Here is a 24,390-nt window from a genome sequence, read left to right as displayed (position 1 = left end):
TAGAATTTTTTATGGTTACAGTCATGTTTTTGAGTAATAAACAATTGAGCTTATACTTCTACTATGGCACAAGTGAAAAACCAGGGGAAAATAAGACATGACAAAAGGGTTCAATGCAATGCCAAACGAGATGAAGGCAAGAGGGGCATGACAAAACAGGCCAACAGGTCATGGTGGTTGCCACAACTCATGCCAGGAGGAGCAATGGGCCAACATGAAAGAGTTGCAAGACATGCCACAAGAGAGCGTGGCAAGGGTGGTCGGTAGAGCTCCAGGCTCATGCACGCGCACTACTAAAGGCCCTTACTTACATGCACCACATGACCTTGCATGGGTTGCTTCCTCACAGAGTGAATTTTGTAACAAGATGTGACAGGCACCATCTCCTGTTGGTGGACAGATATGAGCATCAACCCTTGTGTATGTGGAGGGTAAATGAGCTTGGGAATACAACCTGGGCTTTTAACCACACAATCAATTTATCCTTTCAAAGAAAGCATCTTTCTTGTGCTGCAGAGAGTCTCAATAACTCTTTTGAGTGAAGTCAGACTTGAAGAGTCAACCGTACTTCATTCATTTTACTAAGACCCACATAATTTTTTCACCAAACCAATAGAAACTTTAATGGACAATCTTTACTCTCCCACATGTAAAAAAAAAAAAAAAAAAAAAAAAAAAAAAAAAAAATCAAAATATTAAGATATTAAGCCCAGCTTTGTATTCCCTTTGAGTGCTGCTATCTGCTAAGGATCTGGGACAAAGTGAATCCTGTTTTATAGAAACAAAACATGCTGGAAAATAAGGACACTAGTAGATTCTTCGTTCATGTAGCTCTTATAGTTTAAATGCCTCCTATTAATTTTTTTTCCATAGCTTTTTGATTAGCAAGATACGGAAAATGGACTGCTTTATCAATTTCAACAAGGCATTATTGGTGATATAATTGATTCTAGGTATTTTTTTTATTTCATAATATGATACAATTCTACACTTCTTTAACCCCTTGTTTTACTATCACAAGTATACTTTGAACAAATGCAGAATGTACTTTTCACAAGTTGACTTGTGCTGTCTTTATTTTTCAAAATACACTTCCAGGGCAAGTTAGGGAGTTATACTATTTCATTTTTTATCAATATTTGGCAGCATATTAATTCTTTGCACACTGCTCACTGATGGGAGGACAGTGAAACGTATGTAAAGCAGTGAAGATATTTCACTTTCCTCCTGAATTTCCATCCATTTTCTGCCCTAAATGGATGGTGAAAATACAATATATGTTAATACTAACGTGGGAGACAGCGACAAAGTATAAAAAAATAAATATAGATAACTAATGATTTTACAGACATAGTAGAGTCTAGAGGTGACATATGGTCTAAAGAAGATAGTTTGGACACATCAACAAATTTGTCTAATCCTTAAGTGTGGAGTCGAGTAAATTTGGATCTACCAAATTTGGACTTCCCAATACAGTTGCTTCTACTATGTACAGAGTACTATATGCAGAAAATTTTATTACAAATATCAGGGGCCTTTACACAATGATGGGGTTACATTCCTGAAGATTTGGTGTTTTAGCAACCTGTCATTTAACGAGTCATTGAAACCCATGTTATGAGAGGGGTTACACTTTTGACTAAAAACTTGCACCTCATGCTAATCTGGGAAGATGTGAGATACCCTAAAAGTAAGGGAAACACTGAAAAGTTGAGACTGTGTGAAAATCTTACCTAGAAGGGTTACGATTATCATGAGAAAATTATGGATACCACATGAGAACAGGAAACTTTTAAAATGTATGTTAGCTTTACCTAAACTGAGAGTGGGGAAGGGTATGTTGTTCTGAGGAAATGATGGGTACCATAAGATTAAAAGAATCAAGTTTTAAAAATCAACAGAACCTAAGAAAACCTTACCCAACTGAGATTACGGAAGACTGTGCTGAATCTGTAAGAATGCAAAGGTATGGGAAACACTTTCCAAAATCAACAGAACCTATGAAAACCTTACTTAACTGAAATTACGGAGGTCTGTGCTGAATCTGTAAAAATGCAAAGGCATGGGGAAACACTTTCCAAAATCAACAGAACCTACAAAAACCTTATTTAACTTCCCCTACAAACATTAGTGTACTGTATTTTTGATGTAAGAAAAAAAATCATTACCATACTTAATTTTCTAATGCTTTAAACTGGAACTTTATCAAATCTTAAAGTACCAATCCTTTAATCATTTAAGGAAAATGTTAAGATTCTAAGTCAAGCCTATGAGAAACTTTGAACATGAATGCTCTGGCCAAATCTTTAGGAATTACATTCCAGTTGCTGAAGGTTACCTTGTGAGGAACACCAAGTTTTCACACAGATATTGAAAATGTAATGAAGTATCTGGCAAATACTATTATCACAACTGAAATGGATTAACTTACTTTTTCAATCTAAATGAAGCAAGGTGAGCTGTACTATGGCAGAAAACTGGAAAATGTGCTGTGTTTACAAACCATGGCACCTTCCCCCTTGTGAGATAGGAATCTTAAATAATTTTCCTCTAACCTCAATAAGAAATACAAGAATGAAAAGAAAAACTTATGTGATCCTCTTAACCAGTTTCTTATTGAAAGAAAATACTAGTTACTTCATACAGCAAACTGAAAATATGAACACTTTTTCAATAATTATAATGTACTGGTTTTCTTCTCTATCAATAAAATACCAGTAAAGATAGAAAGTATTTAAAGGATTTTTTAGTCATATGTTTTATAATAACAGCAGAGCAAAAAATTTACAATTCGTCCCACAACTACCACCAATTTAAATTTAGATCTTTATCACAACACAAGCTGTCTGAAAGTTTACACAGAAGTCTCTGCTATTTTCAAGGGCATTTGCAGGCCAAAGTAAGTTAACCACGACTATTCTGTGGTAACATATAGTATGTAGTTCAATGTTTTCAAGTCAAGAAGTTGTCATTTATATGGCATATTACAAATACAGCAGGTTTGGATGGTATTGCTGTGGAATTTATTAAAAAAGGGGGTGACTGTATTGTTGACTGGTTGGTAAGGTTATTTAATGTATGTATGACTCATGGTGAGGTGCCTGAGGATTGGCGGAATGCGTGCATAGTGCCATTGTACAAAGGCAAAGGGGATAAGAGTGAGTGCTCAAATTACAGAGGTATAAGTTTGTTGAGTATTCCTGGTAAATTATATGGGAGGGTATTGATTGAGAGGGTGAAGGCATGTACAGAGCATCAGATTGGGGAAGAGCAGTGTGGTTTCAGAAGTGGTAGAGGATGTGTGGATCAGGTGTTTGCTTTGAAGAATGTATGTGAGAAATACTTAGAAAAGCAAATGGATTTGTATGTAGCATTTATGGATCTGGAGAAGGCATATGATAGAGTTGATAGAGATGCTCTGTGGAAGGTATTAAGAATATATGGTGTGGGAGGCAAGTTGTTAGAAGCAGTGAAAAGTTTTTATCGAGGATGTAAGGCATGTGTACGTGTAGGAAGAGAGGAAAGTGATTGGTTCTCAGTGAATGTAGGTTTGCGGCAGGGGTGTGTGATGTCTCCATGATTGTTTAATTTGTTTATGGATGGGGTTGTTAGGGAGGTAAATGCAAGAGTCTTGGAAAGAGGGGCAAGTATGAAGTCTGTTGGGGATGAGAGAGCTTGGGAAGTGAGTCAGTTGTTGTTCGCTGATGATACAGCGCTGGTGGCGGATTCATGTGAGAAACTGCAGAAGCTGGTGACGGAGTTTGGTAAAGTGTGTGGAAGAAGAAAGTTAAGAGTAAATGTGAATAAGAGCAAGGTTATTAGGTACAGTAGGGTTGAGGGTCAAGTCAATTGGGAGGTGAGTTTGAATGGTGAAAAACTGGAGGAAGTGAAGTGTTTTAGATATCTGGGAGTGGATCTGTCAGCGGATGGAACCATGGAAGCGGAAGTGGATCATAGGGTGGGGGAGGGGGCGAAAATTTTGGGAGCCTTGAAAAATGTGTGGAAGTCGAGAACATTATCCCGGAAAGCAAAAATGGGTATGTTTGAAGGAATAGTAGTTCCAACAATGTTGTATGGTTGCGAGGCGTGGGCTATGGATAGAGTTGTGCGCAGGAGGATGGATGTGCTGGAAATGAGATGTTTGAGGATAATGTGTGGTGTGAGGTGGTTTGATCGAGTAAGTAACGTAAGGGTAAGAGAGATGTGTGGAAATAAAAAGAGCGTGGTTGAGAGAGCAGAAGAGGGTGTTTTAAAATGGTTTGGGCACATGGAGAGAATGAGTGAGGAAAGATTGACCAAGAGGATATATGTGTCGGAGGTGGAGGGAACGAGGAGAAGAGGGAGACCAAATTGGAGGTGGAAAGATGGAGTGAAAAAGATTTTGTGTGATCGGGGCCTGAACATGCAGGAGGGTGAAAGGAGGGCAAGGAATAGAGTGAATTGGAGCGATGTGGTATACAGGGGTTGACGTGCTGTCAGTGGATTGAATCAAGGCATGTGAAGCGTCCGGGGTAAACCATGGAAAGCTGTGTAGGTATGTATATTTGTGTGTGTGGACGTGTGTATGTACATGTGTATGGGGGGGGTTGGGCCATTTCTTTCGTCTGTTTCCTTGCGCTACCTCGCAAACGCGGGAGACAGCAACAAAGTATAAAAAAAAAAAAAAAAAAAATTACAAATATCACAGAATATAATCCTAATGTTTCTTGCCAAGAGGCTGAGTAAGATTTCAAAACATTTTCCAGTACTTGTAGGATATGACTAATATAATTTAGCTTTGCCAACTGTAAAAGGCATTATAACTGTAAAGCTCCACAGAATATTAAGAATCAATACATGAAAATTTGCTGTTGCCTACAAAGTCACCAACAGCAGGTGGAATATAATTCTAAACAAGTTTTCCAGTGCTTGTGGGATAGAGAGCTGGTATTATTTTAATTTGACATTCTTATGAATTATATAACAACTGCAAAACCTCAAAATGTCTTTAAATATCTTACTATTAATGGAAAAGAATAGTCAATGTGGTAAATTAGACCTCCCATCAGAAAAAAAAAAAAACTACTGTTTGATCTTAGTGTCATTCTGAGTTTGTATTGTACCCTCATTCGACAATTTCACACAAAACGAAGTTTCTCTATGAGACATCCCTATATGAGGGCCCTTGGTAATACAACTACTTTTATGAAACCCTAGATATCTTAGGATGATACTTCCAGTGTAAATTAATATATGATGGCTTCTTAGTTTGTTTTCCATATTTGTTTGCCGTTCCCCAGGGTATCACCAGCGACAGATGAAAGGTTACATTAGCTCAGAGCCATTCTTAAACTGATGTGTGTAATGCACCAAACCAAAGTCTCTAATCCAAAACCAGGTCCCACAGTCCTTTCCATGGTTTCCCCTGGCCACTTCACATGCCCTGGTTCAGTATACTGAACTATATACCACATCATTCCAATTCACTTTATCCAGTGCAAGCCTCTCACCCTCCTGCATGTTCAAGCCCTAATCACTCAAATTCATTTTCACTCCATCCTTCTATCTCCAATTTGGTCTTCCCCTACTTCTAGTTCCCTCCACTTCTAACACATATATCATCCTGGTCAACTTCTTCTGACACATCCTCTCAATATGTCCAAACCATTCCAGCACATCCTTTTCAGCTCTCTCACCCACACTTTTTATGTTACCAAACATCTCCTTTATCTTTTTATTACTTATTTAATTTAATTTCCAACACATCTAACCTCCTTTGCACATCCTCACTGATGGGACTCCTATACCTTGTAACATGCCCATTTTCACCCTCCCAGATAACAATCTCTCTTTCCACACATTCTTTGACATTCCCAGACCCTTAGACTCTCACCCACCCTATGACTTACTTCTGCTTCCATGGTGCAATTTGCTGCCATGTCAGTTCCTAGTTATCTAAAACATTTCACTTACACCAAATTTTCTCCATTCAAACTAACACTAACCTGTCCCTCTACCATGTTAAACCTAATATCCTTGCTTTTATTCTTATTTACTCTGTAATTTTTTTGTTAGCTGAGATGGCATGGGCAGCTGAGGCCCTAATCAAGGCCATCCCATTAATGCCAGGTGAGGATATTCCCTCAAAGGTCCAGTCCTCTGTTCTTAATGCTACCTCGCTAATGCGGGAAAGGGCGAATAGTTTAAAAGAAAGAAAAGATATATATATATATATATATATATATATATATATATATATATATATATATATATATATATATATATATATATGGGAGGGTATTGATTGAGAGGGTGAAGGCATGTACAGAGCATCAGATTGGGGAAGAGCAGTGTGGTTTCAGAAGTGGTAGAGGATGTGTGGATCAGGTGTTTGCTTTGAAGAATGTATGTGAGAAATACTTAGAATAGCAAATGGATTTGTATGTAGCATCTATGGATCTGGAGAAGGCATATGATAGAGTGGATAGAGATGCTCTGTGGAAGGTATTAAGAATATATGGTGTGGGAGGCAAGATGTTAGAAGCAGTGAAAAGTTTTTATCGAGGATGTAAGGCATGTGTAAGGGTAGGAAGAGAGGAAAGTGATTGGTTCTCAGTGAATGTAGGTTTGCGGCAGGGGTGTGTGATGTCTCCATGGTTGTTTAATTTGTTTATGGATGGGGTTGTTAGGGAGGTGAATGCAAGAGTTTTGGAAAGAGGGGCAAGTATGAAGTCTGTTGGGGATGAGAGAGCTTGGGAAGTGAGTCAGTTGTTGTTCGCTGATGATACAGCGCTGGTGGTTGATTCATGTGAGAAACTGCAGAAGCTGGTGACTGAGTTTGGTAAAGTGTGTGAAAGAAGAAAGTTAAGAGTAAATGTGAATAAGAGCAAGGTTATTAGGTACAGTAGGGTTGAGGGTCAAGTCAATTGGGAGGTAAGTTTGAATGGAGAAAAACTGGAGGAAGTAAAGTGTTTTAGATATCTGGGAGTGGATCTGGCAGCGGATGGAACCATGGAAGCGGAAGTGGATCATAGGGTGGGGGAGGGGGCAAAAATTCTGGGAGCCTTGAAGAATGTGTGGAAGTCGAGAACATTATCTCGGAAAGCAAAAATGGGTATGTTTGAAGGAATAGGGGTTCCAACAATGTTGTATGGTTGCGAGGCGTGGGCTATGGATAGAGTTGTGCGCAGGAGGATGGATGTGCTGGAAATGAGATGTTTGAGGACAATGAGTGGTGTGAGGTGGTTTGATCAAGTAAGTAACGTAAGGGTACGAGAGGTGTGGAAATAAAAAGAGCGTGGTTGAGAGAGCAGAAGTGGGTGTTTTGAAATAGTTTGGGCACATGGAGAGAATGAGTGAGGAAAGATTGACCAAGAGGATATATGTGTCGGAGGTGGAGGGAACGAGGAGAAGTGGGAGACCAAATTTTAGGTGGAAAGATGGAGTGAAAAAGATTTTGTGTGATCGGGGCCTGAACATGCAGGAGGGTGAAAGGAGGGCAAGGAATAGAGTGAATTGGATCGATGTGGTGTACCAGGGTTGACGTGCTGTCAGTGGATTGAATCAGGGCATGTGAAGCGTCTGGGGTAAACCATGGAAAGCTGTGTAGGTATGTATATTTGCGTGTGTGGACGTATGTACATACATGTGTATGGGGGTGGGTTAGGCCATTTCTTTTGTCTGTTTCCTTGCGCTACCTCGCAAACGCGGGAGACAGCAGCAAAAAAAAAAATATATATATATATATATATATATATATATATATATATATATATATATATATATATATATATATATATATATATATATATTTTTTTTTTTTTTGCTTAGTCGCTGTCTCCCGCATTTGCGAGGTAGCGCAATGAAACAAACGAAAGAAATGGCCCAACCCACCCCCATACACATGTATATACATACACGTCCACACACACAAATATACATACCTATACATCTCAATGTACACATATATATACACACACAGACACATACATATATACCCATGCACACAATTCACACTGTCTGCCTTTATTCATTCCCATTGCCACCTCGCCACACATGGAATACCATCCCTCTCTCCCCTCATGTGTGCGAGGTAGCGCTAGGAAAAGACAACAAAGGCCCCATTCGTTCACACTCAGTCTCTAGCTGTCATGCAATAATGCCCGAAACCACAACACCCTTTCCACATCCAGGCCCCACACAACATTCCATGGTTTAACCCAGACGCTTCACATGCCCTGATTCAATCCACTGACAGCATGTCAACCCTGGTATACCACATCGATCTAATTCACTCTATTCCTTACCCGCCTTTCACCCTCCTGCATGTTCAGGCCCTGATCACTCAAAATCTTTTTCACTCCATCTTTCCACCTCCAATTTGGTCTCCCACTTCTCCTCGTTCCCTCCACCTCCGAAACATATATCCTCTTGGTCAATCTTTCCTCACTCATTCTCTCCATGTGCCCAAACCATTTCAAAACACCCTCTTCTGCTCTCTCAATCACACTCTTTTTATTTCCACACATCTCTCTTACCCTTACATTACTTACTCGATCAAACCACCTCACACCACACATTGTCCTCAAACATCTCATTTCCAGCACATCCACCCTCCTGCGCACAACTCTATCCATAGCCCACGCCTCGCAACCATACAACATTCTTGGAACCACTATTCCTTCAAACATACCCATTTTTGCTTTCCGAGATAATGTTCTCGACTTCCACACATTCTTCAAGGCTCCCAAGATTTTCGCCCCCTCCCCCACCCTATGATTCACTTCCGCTTCCATGGTTCCATCCACTGCCAGATCCACTCCCAGATATCTAAAACACTTTACTTCCTCCAGTTTTTCTCCATTCAAACTTACCTCCCAATTGACTTGACCCTCAACCCTACTGTACCTAATAACCTTGCTCTTATTCACGTTTACTCTTAACTTTCTTCTTTCACACACTTTACCAAACTCAGTCACCAGCTTCTGCAGTTTCTCACATGAATCAGCCACCAGCGCTGTATCATCAGCGAACAACAGCTGACTCACTTCCCAAGCTCTCTCATCCACAACAGACCTCATACTTGCCCCTCTTTCCAAAACTCTTGCATTCACCTCCCTAACAACCCCATCCATAAACAAATTAAACAACCATGGAGATATCACACACCCCTGCCGCAAACCTACATTTACTGAGAACCAATCACTTTCCTCTCTTCCTACACGTACACATGCCTTACATCCTCGATAAAAACTTTTCACTGCTTCTAACAACTTGCCTCCCACACCATATATTCTTAATACCTTCCACAGAGCACCTCTATCAACTCTATCATATGCCTTCTCCAGATCCATAAATGCTACATACAAATCCATTTGCTTTTCTAAGTATTTCTCACATACATTCTTCAAAGCAAACACCTGATCCACACATCCTCTACCACTTCTGAAACCACACTGCTCTTCCCCAATCTGATGCTCTGTACATGCCTTCACCCTCTCGATCAATACCCTCCCATATAATTTACCAGGAATACTCAACAAACTTATACCTCTGTAATTTGAGCACTCACTCTTATCCCCTTTGCCTTTGTACAATGGCACTATGCACGCATTCCGCCAATCCTCAGGCACCTCACCATGAGTCATACATACATTAAATAACCTTACCAACCAGTCAACAATACAGTCACCCCCTTTTTTAATAGATTCCACTGCAATACCATCCAAACCTGCTGCCTTGCCGGCTTTCATCTTCCGCAAAGCTTTTACTACCTCTTCTGTGTTTACCAAATCATTTTCCCTAACCCTCTCACTTTGCACACCACCTCAACCAAAACACCCTATATCTGCCACTCTATCATCAAACACATTCAACAAACCTTCAAAATACTCACTCCATCTCCTTCTCACATCACCACTACTTGTTATCACCTCCCCATTAGCGCCCTTCACTGAAGTTCCCATTTGCTCCCTTGACTTATGCACTTTATGTACCTCCTTCCAGAACATCTTTTTATTCTCCCTAAAATTTAATGATACCTCTCACCCCAACTCTCATTTGCCCTCTTTTTCACCTCTTGCACCTTTCTCTTGACCTCCTGTCTCTTTCTTTTATACATCTCCCACTCAATTGCATTTTTTCCTTGCAAAAATCGTCCAAATGCCTCTCTCTTCTCTTTCACTAATAATCTTACTTCTTCATCCCACCACTCACTAACCTTTCTAATCAACCCACCTCCCACTCTTCTCATGCCACAAGCATCTTTTGCGCAATCCATCACTGATTCCCTAAATACATCCTATTCCTCCCCCACTCCCCTTACTTCCATTGTTCTCACCTTTTTCCATTCTGTACTCAGTCTCTCCTGGTACTTCCTCACACAAGTCTCCTTCCCAAGCTCACTTACTCTCACCACCCTCTTCACCCCAACATTCACTCTTCTTTTCTGTTAACCCATACAAATCTTCACCTTAGCCTCCACAAGATAATGATCAGACATCCCTCCAGTTGCACCTCTCAGCACATTAACATCCAAAAGTCTCTCTTTCGCGCGCCTGTCAATCAACACGTAATCCAATAACGCTCTCTGGCCATCTCTCCTACTTACATACGTATACTTATGTAAATCTCGCTTTTTAAACCAGGTATTCCCAATCACCAGTCCTTTTTCAGCACATAAATCTACAAGCTCTTCACCATATATATATATATATATATATATATATATATATATATATATATATATATACCTCGCAAACGCGGGAGACAGCGACAAAGTATAATATATATATATAATATATATATATAATATATATATATATATATATATATATATATATATATATATATATATATATATATATATATATTCTATCTATTCTATCAAACTATTCGCCATTTCCCGCGTTAGCGAGGTAGCGTTAAGAACAGAGAACTGGGCCTTTGAGGGAATATCCTCACCTGGCTCCCTTCTCTGTTCTTTTAAACTATCCGCCATTTCCCGCATTAGCGAGGTAGCGTTAAGAACAGAGGACTGGGCCTTTGTGGAATATCCTCACCTGGCCCCCCTCTGTTCCTTCTTTTGGAAAATTAAAAAAAAAGAAAAAAAAAACGAGAGGGGAGGATTTCCAGCCTCCTGCTCCCTCCCCTTTTAGTCGCCTTCTACGACACGCAGGGAATATGTGGGAAGTATTCTTCATCCCCTATCCCCAGGGATAATATATATATATATATTTCTTTCGTCTGTTTCCTTGCGCTACCTCGCAAACGCGGGAGACAGCGACAAAAAAAAAAATATATATATATATATATATATATATATATATATATATATATATATATATATATATTTATTTTTTTTTTTTTTTGCTTTGTCGCTGTCTCCCGCGTTTGCGAGGTAGCGCAAGGAAACAGACGAAAGAAATGGCCCAACCCACCCCCATACACATGTATATACATACGTCCACACACGCAAATATACATACCTACACAGCTTTCCATGGTTTACCCCAGACGCTTCACATGCCTTGATTCAATCCACTGACAGCACGTCAACCCCGGTACACCACATCGCTCCAATTCACTCTATTCCTTGCCCTCCTTTCACCCTCCTGCATGTTCAGGCCCCGATCACACAAAATCTTTTTCACTCCATCTTTCCACCTCCAATTTGGTCTCCCTCTTCTCCTCGTTCCCTCCACCTCCGACACATATATCCTCTTGGTCAATCTTTCCTCACTCATTCTCTCCATGTGCCCAAACCATTTCAAAATACCCTCTTCTGCTCTCTCAACCACGCTCTTTTTATTTCCACACATCTCTCTTACCCTTACGTTACTTACTCGATCAAACCACCTCACACCACACATTGTCCTCAAACATCTCATTTCCAGCACATCCATCCTCCTGCACACAACTCTATCCATAGCCCACGCCTCGCAACCATACAACATTGTTGGAACCACTATTCCTTCAAACATACCCATTTTTGCTTTCCGAGATAAAAATATATATGTATCCTAGCCTGAGTCAGGTGCCCATTTTATTGTCCAACCCCTACAGGCAGATGAACAACTGGGATGACTGTGAATTGATTGCTGTAGCCAAGATTCAAACCTGTGCGCTCGACCCCGGGTGGCCCATGAATGTGTCACGGTCAGGAACGCTAACCACTACACCACGGGTGTCCCCCTTTTAAAAACACTTCCAAACTCTTTCTAACTTCTATAGTATCTCATTCAAACCTGTCACCAGTTCTGTGTCAACAGAAAACATCTGGCTCACATTCTAGGCCTCCCCCATTCCCAACAGATCACATACTTGCCCCTTCCTAAACTCTTGCACTCACCTCCCTTATACCATCCCAACCATAAACAAATGAAACAGCCATGGTGATATCACACATCCCTTCACCAGACCAACCTTCACTTGGAATCACTTAGTTTCTGCTTTCCTATTCATATACATGCTTTACACCCTCGATAAAAACTTCATGCTGCTTCTAGTAGCTTTCCTCCCACACCATATCTTTACAAGATCTTCCAAAATGCATCTTTATCAACCCTATCATAGGTTTTCTCCAGATCTTTAAATCCCATATATAAGTCCTTCTGTTTCTTTAAGTATTTCTCACTCCCATTCTTTAAAGCAAACACCTGATCCATATATCCTCTAACACTTCTGAAAACCACATTCTTCCTCCCCAATTTCATGCTCTGTATCACTACCTTCCCATACAACTTAACAGATACACTCAAAAAAAAATATACCTCTGTAGTTTGAATAATCACCTTTGTTCTCCTTGCCTTCATTCAATGGCATTATGTGTGCATTCTGTCAATCCTCAGGCACCTCACCAAGATCCATACATACACTGAAAATCCTAACAAAGCAATCAACAACAATCACCCCCTTTCTAAGAAAATTCAACTGCAATACCATTCACTCCAACCACAATTCACTTCCTCCAAGGCTTTCACCACCACAACTTTCTTCACCAAACCACTCTCCATGACTCTCACTTTGCATACTACCCTGACCCAAACACCCTACATCTGCTATCATACCATCAAACACATTCAGCAATCCTTTCAAAATACTCACCCCATCTCCTCCTTACTTCATCAATGCTTTCAAAATACTCACTCCATCTTCTCACTTCATCACTACTTGTTACCTTTTCCCCATTTGCCCCCTTCATCAATGGTCACATTTGATCTCGTGTTTCTCACACCATTAACTTTTTCCAAAACATTTTTCTTTCCCTGAAGTTTACCGATTCTCACCCCAGGTCTGAATTTCCTCTTTTTTCAATTCCTGCACCTTCCTCTTAACCTTGTGCCACTTTCTCTTTCACATCACTCAATCATTTGCACTCCTTCCTAGTAAGTACTGCCCATACACCTCTCTTTTCTCTTTCACAAGCAACTCTACTTTGTCATCCCACCACTCACTTCCCTTTCTCACCTGCACACTTCCCACCTAAAGCCTGCCATACACAACTTTTGCACATGCCAGCCATTGCTTCCCAAATACATCCCATTCCTCATCCACTTCCATAGCCTCATTTACTCTCACCTTTTACCTTTTCACACTCAATCTCTCCTAGTATTTCTTCACACAAGTCTTTTCCAACCTCACTTACTTTTACCACTCTCTTACACATATTTCCTTTTTTCCAAAAACCTTTAAAAATCTCCATCCCCACCTCCACAAGGTAATGATCAGACATCCCAACAGCTGCCCCACTCAGCACATTCATGTCAAAAAACCTTTCCTTTGCATGCCTATCAATTAGTATGTAATAATCCAATAATGCCTGCTGACCATCTTTCCTACTTGCATACATATACTTTTGTAGGTCCTTCTTTTTAAACTAAGTATTCCGAATCACCAGCCCTTTTTCAGGACACAACTATATAAGCTGCTTATCATTTCCATTCACATTACTGAATACCCCATGCCTCCTAATTATACCCTCAACTGCCACTTTGTTCACCATTTTATTCAATTCATCCATCACTAACGCCCTGCATCAATCACTACTCTCCCATAAAACTTACCAGGTACACTCAACAAACTTATTCCTCTGCAATTTGAATACAATCCCCATACATCTCACCATGATCCATACACACAGTGAAAATCCTAACTAACCAATCATCAACACAGTTACCCCTTTCTTACGACATCAGACTGTGATACCATCCACTCCAGACGCCTTGCCACATTTCATCATACATAAGGCTTTTATCACCTCTTCTTTCTTCACCAAACTACTCTCCTTGACTCTCTTACTTCACTTACCACCCTAACCTAAATAACCTGCATCCGTTACTCTATCATCCAACACATTCAAGTCTCTCAAAATACTTGGTCCATACCTTCAATTCATGACTACCTGTTACCACTTCCCCCTTTGACCCCTTCATTGGTGTTCCCATTTGTTCTCTTGTTTTTATCATGCTATTAACCTCCTTCCAAAACATCCTATTCTTCTAGAAGTTTAATGATATTTGCTCACCCCTACTCCTATTTTTTCAACTGCACTTTCCTCTTTACCTCCTGCTGCTTTTTCTTAAACATCTCCCAATCATTTGCACTCCTCTGTAAGCATCATCCATATACCTGTTTTTTTTCTTTCACTAGCAACTTTACTTTGTCATCCCACCACTTGCTACCTTTTCTACTCTGCCAGACTCTCACTTTAAGTATGCCACATGCAACTCTCAAACATGCCAGTACTGCTTTCCAAAATACCTCTCATTCCCCACCCACTACCCTAGCTCCACTTACTCTTAACTTTTGCCATTCTACACTCAATCTCTCCTAACATTTCTTCAAACACTTTTCCAAGCTCACTCATTCTCACCATTTTCTACTCATCCATGTCTCCTCTTTTCCAAAAACCTCTACAAATCTTCACACTGGCCTCAAAAAGTTAATGATCAGACATCCCACCAGCTGTCTCTCTCAGCATATTCACATCCAAGTCTCTTTTTTGCACACTTATCAATTAGTATGCAATCCAGCAATGCCCGCTGACTATCTTTCCTCTTCATATATGCATACATGTGTACGTCCCAATAACCAGTCGTTTTTCCACACACAACCTCACAAGCTGTTCATAGTACTGAATCCCCATGCCCCCAATTATACCTTCAACTGCCACATTACTCACTTTTACATTTAAATCAAATTTCACTAATATCTGGTCTCTCGCACCCAAACCTGCACACACACACTCACTTAGCTGCTCCTAGAACACTTACTTCTCATGATTTTTCTTCTCATGGCCACAAGTATAAGCACAAATAACCACCCATCTCTCACAATCCACTTCACCTTTACCTGCAACAGTCTGGAGCTCACTCTTACAATCTTTCACACATTCCTACAACTCTTGCTTCAACAATAGTGCTAGCAGTACCTTAGCTTTAGCTCTCACTTCAACCTTTAACTTACTCTTAAGACATATCTATATCACTTTTCTCCCTTGCTCTAGAGCTTTGTTTCAATCAAAGCCAGAATGTCCAGATCCCTTTCCTCAAACATACTACCTATCTCTTCTTTCTTCTCATCTTGGTTAAATCCACACACATTCAGACACCCAAGCCTGAACCTTCCAGGAGGAGGAGCACTCCCCAGTTGGCTCCTTCTAATCCACCTTTTAGAAAATGAAATATAAGAAGAGGGAGTGTTGTGAGTGTGTGCACTTTCAAGCACCCGACTCCTGCCCCTTTTAGTCACTTTCTAAGGCCACACACAGGGAATATATGGAGGCAGAATTCTTTCTCCCTTATCCCAGTTTCTTAAATAATATCTATAAATATATTTTTTGTGTTACTTTGCCCACACGAACATATCTCAGAAATGAAGTAAAAATAGGACTAAAAAAAAAAAAAGAAAATAAACAGGTAAGGCAATGGGTTAAAAGGATAAAACAAATTTATACAATTCAGAGGAAAAATAAGAAATTTATAAAAAAAAAAAGTAAAACTGATCATATTAAACATGACTCAAGATAAATTTTGTTTTAGTAAAACAGTTACCAGTTGAAACAATCTTTATAGCCATGTTTAGAATAATAAAGTCTCTTTGACCTGTGTGACAACAGCATGACTTTAATTTCCAAAAAAATCTGACATATGACAGAGACTGAAATACCATGCATACTGTACAGGGAGATGGGTGTAAATGAGCATGCGAGTATAGGTGCATGCATGCAAGGTTTGGTGCCTTTTCCTGTACTTGTCCAAAACAACTATTTCTTGCAAACAGCAGCTCTTTGATTGCATTATTAGAACATTACATAAATCATAAAATCAAAAGTGTAATTACATCATCCCATCCTTATTATTCTGTGCATGAGTTTTCCAGCCATCAGTCTTTGTACCCTTATCCTTCTCAATTCCTGTACCCACCTTGACTTTTCTGTAACCTTTCATAACATCTTTTTATGCCTGCTGAGGCAGATGGGTGCAAAAAAGCATGTTAGAAATGGATGTCTGCATGTATTTCTCTTTTATGTTAGAAATGGATGTCTGCATGTATTTCTCTTTTTCTGTTTCATTCTTTACCTGTTTTAAGTGTGGGGAGGGAGGGAGAGTACAGTTATGAAATCACACACTTTTTATAAAACCTTGATTTCTCCATAAGTATCACCTACTAAGCTGCCATAAAAGTATATATTCTTTCTGACATGCCCTCTCCTCTATTTCGAGTTCCCCTGATCTTAAGCAGTTATATCTTTAAAAAATGAAGAGACTTATTCATCTAAACATTTAATAAATGCCAGTGGACTAAGTAGAAAGAATACTACCCTCCTAGCTTCTGCATGTTGCAGAATGCAATTAAAAGGGGCACGAAGGTGTGTGTGTGTGTGTGTGTGTGTGTGTGTGTGTGTGTGTGCTGGAAGCCCTTTCCTCCTTATAAATCAATTTCTAAAACTGGGAACAGAAGAATGAGCCAAGAGAGGAGTAATCATCCTTCTCCATGGCTCAGGCTGGGGTCTCTGAATATGCATAGATGTAACCAAGATGTAAAGAAAGAAGAGGAAAGTAATATAGTTGGGCAGAAGAACCTGGGTGTCCTGGCTCTGAAAGAAACTGAATTCATGAAGGAGCAAGAATGGTTTGGGTATGTCTGAGGGGTTAAGTCTATGATTTGTGTGAGAGTAAATAAGATCTGGCACTTTTGTTGAAACAAGTTGTTGAATTTGATGAAGAGTTCAAGAAAGTGAGTTCCAGACTGATGTGGCTGAGAATGAGAGCTTGGTAGTGAGAGGAGCAAGGAACAAAGGGAAGTGTTTTAGATGAGTAAATGCACCTGCAATTTTGATGAAAGGGATCAAGAACCTCAATACAAGAGTGGATAATGTGGTAGTTAATGGAATGACTTGGGGGGGCTCCCCACATGTAAATAAAAATGAACAGTTTGTCTTGATGCGTACTGAAAAGGAATAGTGACTGGGAATACCTGGTCTAAAAAAGGTGCATACTTAAGTACATATGAGTGCAGAATGGGGTGTACAGGCATTATGTGTTGATTTGTAGGCATGCAAAAGAGAGAGTGCTGGATGTGAATGTCCTGGTGGGATATCTGATCACATCTTGGTGGTGAATGTGAAAGTCTGAATCAGTTATAGTTAAACAGGAAATTACATGGGTTAGAAGAGTGTGCTGAAAGTCAGTGAACTTGGAAAAGAAGGCTTGTAAGCAAACATACCAAGATAAGGTGTGAGTACACAAAACTAGGGGAGTGGATGACAAATGAAAAATCTTTGAGGAAGTTTGCTTACATGTGCAGATGCAGTCTGTGTGTGTGTGTGGGTGGGTGGGTGGGTGTGGGGGGGTCAGAAGGCAGTGTGGTGGGATGAGAGAAAGAAAGAAAGAGAGAGAAAAAAATATGGGTAATATATATAGGGAAGGAATATAAGTGATTAGGAAATGTACTATAGAAAATGGCAGGAGGTCAAGAGGAAGGTGCAGGTGATGAAAAAGGTAAATAAGAGATGAGGTCACCGTATCAACAACCTTATGAGAGAATAATAAAATAAAATTCTTTAAAAAATTCATTGCATGAGCAAAATAAGAAAACAACTGGGAATATCAGTGATGGGAGCAAATGGAGAAGTGGTAAAGGCAATGAATGGGTAAAGAGAGGATGGCATGAGTATTTTGAAAAATTGATCAATGTGTTAGATGACAGGTTGGTAGAAAAGGGGTGTTTGGAATTTGGAGGTATGAAGAGCAAAAGAATCAGGGCAAATGGCCTAGTAAAAACAGAAGAGTGGTGAGAATACCATGTAGTTCATATCCTATATAAGACCATACTAAAATATGAAATTCAAGTTTAGTCACTACACCTAAAGAAGCATATGGAGTTAATACAGAAGGTCCTGAGGAGGGAAACAAAGATGGTACCAGAAATAAGAGAGCTAAGATACAGGGAAGGCTAAAAGGCTTTACATTTGCCCAACTTGGAAGAGAGAAGAAAGAGTGAAGGGTGACCTGATCAAAACCTTTGCTTTTGAAACAGACTGATGATGTGGACAGTGAAAAGTTTTTTGCAAGATGTAAGGATAGAGCAATGAGAGAAAATAACATGAAATTAAGCAAGAAACTTGTGAAAGGAGATGTAAGGTGCTTTTGTAGTATAAGAGTAGTGAACACATTGTATAGAATAACTACAGACATGATTAATCAGACAGCATACATGAATTTAAGAAGTTGTATGATAGACGAGAATGTTCAAGAAATGGTGTCCTACGAGTGTAAAACTCCCTCCCCATACAGTACAAGTAGGTAATTACAGATCAAGTGTGGCAAAGCAGCTGGAGGGAATGGAACTGCTTTTAATCTTTTACAAGAAAAAGTGTGACACTGTTGACTTATAAGTCAGGATTTTCAGCGCATTAATGGCTCATAGTGAGGATTGGTGTAATACCTGTGTAATGCCAATATATAAAGGTAAGGGATACAAAAAACGAATGTTATAATTTGAGATATAATTATGCTGAGTAGTATACATTTCCTGGTAAATGCTATAGGAGAGTGGTGATCATGAGGGTGGTGTCATGCACAAAGCATCAGAATGGGGAGGAGCAATGTGGCTTCATGAATGGCAGAGGATGTGTGGACTAGGTATTTGCTTGGGGGATTTATGTAAGATATGTTTAGATAAAGAGAGAGATTTCCATGTGCCAATTATAGATCTGGAAAGAAGTGTATGAAAAGGTTGACAAAGTTGCCTTATGGAAAATGTTACAAATATGTGATGAGGGAGGAAAGCTACTAGATGCAGAAGGAAATTTCATTGTGGAAGTACAGTTTGTGTGCAAATACAAACGGAGGCAGGTAGGTCTGCATCAAGGATGTGTAATGCCATTCTGGATAATCAACCTATTTTGGATGGGATGGAGGAGATAAATGTGAGGGTCTTGGAGTAAGGGACAAGTCTACATTACACTAAGGAACAGACGAAGAAAAGGCTTCATTCACATCCACACTCAAGCTGTCATATGTAATACATCAAAACCATAACCCTCTATCTACAACCAGGCCCTACAGACCTTTCTGCAATTTCATTAGGCTGCATCATATGCCCTTATTCAGTCCACTGACAGCATGCTGCCCCCTTTATACCACATTGCACCAATTCACTCAATCCTATGCACACCTTCCATCCTCCTGAATATTCAGGCCCTGATCACTCAAAATATTTTTTCACTCCATCCTTCCATCTACAGTTTGGTCTCCTCTTCTCCTTTTTTTTTCTCTACTTCTGACACATATGCCCTTGCCAACCTCTCCTCACTCATTTTCTCCAAATGTCTAAACCAATTCAGCACACCCTCTTCAGTTTTCTCAACTACCTCTTCTTATTACCACAAATCTCTCTTACCCTTTTAATACTTACTTGATCAAGCCACCTCAAAACTCCTACTGCCCTCAAATATATTATTTTTAAGACATCCACCCTTCCCTGCACATTTTCATCAAAAGCACAAGCCTCACATCCATACAACAATGGTGGGGCTACTATACCTTCAAACATCCCCATTTTTGTCTTCCCAGACAACGTCCTCTCTATCCACACATTCCTTAACACTTCCAGAAACTTCACTCCATCATCCATGCTGTGACTCAATTTTAGTCTTATGGTTACATTTGCTACCATGTCTACTCCCAGGTATCTACAACACTACACTTTCTCCATTCAAACTCGCACCCAAAATAACTTGTCCTGCTGCCGTGCTAAACCATTAACCTTACTTTTGTTCCCACTTATTCTCAAGTATCTCCTTTCACACATTCTTCCAAATTCAGATACCAAATTCTGCAGTTTCTCACTCAAACCTGCCACCAGCAAATACCAAATGACTCACTTTTCAGGTCCCCACGCCCACTACAGATTGCACACTTGTCTCTCTCTCCAAAACCCTTGCATTTACCTCCCTCACCACCACACCCACAAAGAAATTAAACAGCTATGGGTAAATCACACATCCTGCTGCAGACCTACCTTTGCCTGGAACTACTCTCCCTCCTATCTATCTACTCATACACAAACCTTCTCAATAATTCCAACAGTGTTCCTCCCACATCATATATTTGTAAGACATTCCATAATGCATCTCTATCAATCCTAGCATATGCTTTCTCTAAATTCATAAATGAAATATGAAATCCTTCTGTTTCTTTAAGTATTTCTCACACATATTCTTTAAAGCAAACACCTAATCCACATATCATTTACCAATCCTAAAACCACACTGTTCCTCCCAAACTTTATGCTCTGTACATGCACTCACCCTCTCAATCAATACTCTCTCATACAACTTACCACGTGCACTTAACAACCTTATACCTCTGTAGTTCAAGTAAACCAAATTGCAGATGCAAGAATGAAGTGAAAAAGATTTTGAGTGACTGGGGCCTGAACAGGAAGGTAGGTGAAAGGTGTGTATGTGATAAAGTGAACTGGAATGGTGTGATGTACTGGGGTCAACATGCTGTCATGGACTGAACCCGGGCATGTGAAGTGGCAAGGGGAAACATGAAAAGGTCTATGGGGCCTAATTATAGATAGCGAGTTGTGGTTTCAGTGCATTACACACGACATCTAGAAAATGGATGTGATCAAATGAGGCCCTTCTTTGTCTATTCTTAGGCTACCTCAGTTATATGGAAAATGGTGATTTTGTATGAAAAAAGTAATAAAACTATTCTAAAAGGAGGTGAATAACAGTAGAATTGAGGCATGTGAAAGGAGCTGTTAACATAGTATTGGACAAGTTTAGGAGAATGTTAGTGACAAAGAGGAAGAGTTGAAGAGAATGATGGGACTGCTGATGCAGGAAGGGGATAATGAAAAGAAATGCAAATAAAAGTCATGTGTTAGTTTTTGAGAGAAATGTGAGATCACAATGTAAGATCAGTTTGCACAGTAAAGAACTGAGAGTAGTGGATGAGTATAAATATTCAAGAGGAAAGTGAAGTAAGGATGGTTGAAGGTAAGCTGAAGTTGAAAGTAGTGTTATGCATAGAGTTGCACTGAAAGCTCTGATGAATGGGAAAAATCTAAGCAGTGTATAAGTTGCCTCAATAAAGGTGTACTTGTCCTAATTCTGTATATGGATGTGAAACCCATGTTCATACAAATGTCCTTACAATCAGGACAAATAAAACAATTTGTGCAGTTACAATGGTAAATCTGTGTTATATGGTTGTAATCAGGGTAGACAAAATAAAGAATTAAACTGTTAGGTTATCTTACAAAGAGAAAGATGGATTAACATAAGGAGGTTTATATTTCAGATGAAGATGCTAGGTAGAGGGACGCTTGGGTACAGGATACAGTGGAGGCACTCTGTACATGGAGATGGTATGAATGGAAATCTAGGTCTCACTTAATGAATCTTAATGATTAAGGTAAAAAAGAAAAAGCGCTCTTGTAAGTGTGGAAGACAATATTTCACTTTAATGCTGGGATTGGCTTGAGGATGTGTGTGCGTAATGTTTGGAGGTTGTATGTACCTGATCCAACCCAATGAAGTGGGAATTGAGTAATAACAATAGAAAGCTGTAATCATCACCCAGTATTCTTATCTCTTCTATGGTAATTTCTTAATATATTGCCTCTAACCTCTCCCTAATTTCAGGTGCCATTTTTGTAGCCCCCCACAGGAACTACTCATTTACATCTTTATGCCTGTAAGGAATTAGAACCAAATGCTTGATGCATACTCTGATTTAGACCTAACATACATAGTAAATATGCAATCAAATATTTTCTTACCTGTGCACTTTAATCATGATATCAAATATCAAACAGCAGACAAACAGACTCCATAATTCTCCTAACAAGGTATAGTATTCTGGCAAAATGGTAGTTCCTATATCAAATCACTTTCATACAGAATCGTAGTTTGTTTCTTACCAAATTATAGTCATATCTAGGCCTTCTTGCTTTGTGTTATATCCTTAAAAGTTTGTATCTGCTTGGACTGAACTTCAAGAACCATGTACCAAACCATCTCAGACCTTATCTACATCCCCTTGTAGGTGATGCTACCCTGGTCATTCCTCCTTTCTCTCATAACTTCAGTATCATTTAAAAAGATATCCAAGAATGAATCTAGTCTTTTTGTTAAGCTGTTAACACAAAGCAAGATTAAAAGTGACATGGCACTCCATTGAACTTAACCTCAAAAGTCAGGTGATATGATGTTCTGCAATTATTCATTTATTATATTAATTTATTTTGCTTTGTCGCTGTCTCCCGCGTTTGCGAGGTAGCGCAAGGAAACAGATGAAAGAAATGGCCCAACCCACCCCCATACACATGAATATACATACACGTCCACACACGCAAATATACATATCTATACATCTCAATGTACACATATATATACACACACACAGACATACATATACACCCATGCACACAATTCACACTGTCTGCCTTTATTCATTCCCATCGCCACCTCACCGCACATGGAATACCATCCCCCTCCCCCCTCATGTGTGCGAGGTAGCACTAGGAAAAGACAACAAAGGCCCCATTCGTTCACACTCAGTCTCTAGCTGTCATGCAATACTGCCCGAAACCACAGCTCCCTTTCCACATCCAGGCCCCACAGAACTTTCCATGGTTTACCCCAGATGCTTCACATGCCCTGATTCAATCCACTGACAGCACGTCAACCCCGGTATACCACATCGATCCAATTCACTCTATTCCTTGCCCGCCTTTCACCCTCCTCCATGTTCAGGCCCCGATCACTCAAAATCTTTTTCACTCCATCTTTCCACCTCCAATTTGGTCTCCCACTTCTCCTCGTTCCCTCCACCTCCGACACATATATCCTCTTGGTTAATCTTTCCTCACTCATTCTCTCCATGTGCCCAAACCATTTTAAAACACCCTCTTCTGCTCTCTCAACCATGCTCTTTTTATTTCCACACATCTCTCTTACCCTTACATTACTTACTCGATCAAACCACCTCACACCACACATTGTCCTCAAACATCTCATTTCCAGCACATCCACCCTCCTGCGCACAACTCTATCCATAGCCCACGCCTCGCAGCCATACAACATTGTTGGAACCACTATTCCTGCAATTATGACATGAAAAAAAAAATGAGGCCTTCAGATTTCCCATTTCCATTAAATAATGAAATAAATACATGTAAAAGTATAGGATACATACAAACAACTGAGCTAACATATCTTACATGACTGTGGTTTAGTGCTAGAAGATAATGCATAGATTGCCTGGTGAAGGCAGTGGTGGGGTGGTGGAGGAAAGTTGGAAGATTGATGTGCATGTGGCAGGATGTGTGTGTGTGTGTGTGTGTGTGTGTGTGTGTGTGTGTAATTATGTACAGGTAAACCTTGATTTACAAAGCATAGGTATACAAGTTTCTTAAGTCACCAAAGTGGAAATTTTGTGATGCACTTAGGTATACATGAAAACCCTGTAGTTAAATTTATATTTCATTATTTTTGCCTTTCTCACAGCACTGTAAGATCCTGAGGTGCTGACATGTACATTTCAGGGCTTCCCATCCCAGACATGGTCAGTTTACAATAATGTTAGTTCTTGTTTATTGTCACTGATTCACACCATGGGCAAAAGGACAAGAAACAAAAGCTAAAATCTCACAGGTCCACTGTTATACAAGTTTTGCACTAAAAGGCACTACCAGTACTACTTTTGGATAAGCATAAAGCAACTCATATTACTTAAAGGCAAATCTATGCACAAGAGCTTTGCTGAAGCCTAAAACTCTTGTGAAAGACTCTGTATATAAACAAATTGGTTATTAAGTTTTGTTTCCATGGCAGCCCTACAACAATTTAATTCATCACTTTTTCAACACAACTTAGAATTTAGAAAA

At 39.7% G+C, this 24,390-nt stretch overlaps 1 protein-coding gene across 15 annotated transcripts in view; it reads right to left on the bottom strand.

The window, feature by feature from the left end:
- Nucleotides 1-24,390, bottom strand: part of coro (protein coronin) — a 160,197-nt gene that overhangs the window by 4,501 nt on the left and 131,306 nt on the right. For 8 of the 15 annotated variants that reach the window (XM_071674860.1, XM_071674865.1, XM_071674866.1 and 5 more), the window contains one exon: nucleotides 312-386. The exons of the other annotated variants lie outside the window; for them this stretch is intronic. In XM_071674860.1, coding sequence (XP_071530961.1) covers nucleotides 312-386 — 75 coding nt within the window. The remainder of the gene's footprint in view (nucleotides 1-311; nucleotides 387-24,390) is intronic. 15 annotated transcript variants of the gene reach the window in all.

The sequence above is a fragment of the Panulirus ornatus genome, chromosome 20 (genome assembly GCF_036320965.1).
Source record: "Panulirus ornatus isolate Po-2019 chromosome 20, ASM3632096v1, whole genome shotgun sequence".
NCBI classification, from domain to species: domain Eukaryota; kingdom Metazoa; phylum Arthropoda; class Malacostraca; order Decapoda; family Palinuridae; genus Panulirus; species Panulirus ornatus.
The sequence above is the reverse complement of the archived record's forward strand: the minus strand, read 5'-3'. Positions and strand labels throughout refer to the sequence as shown.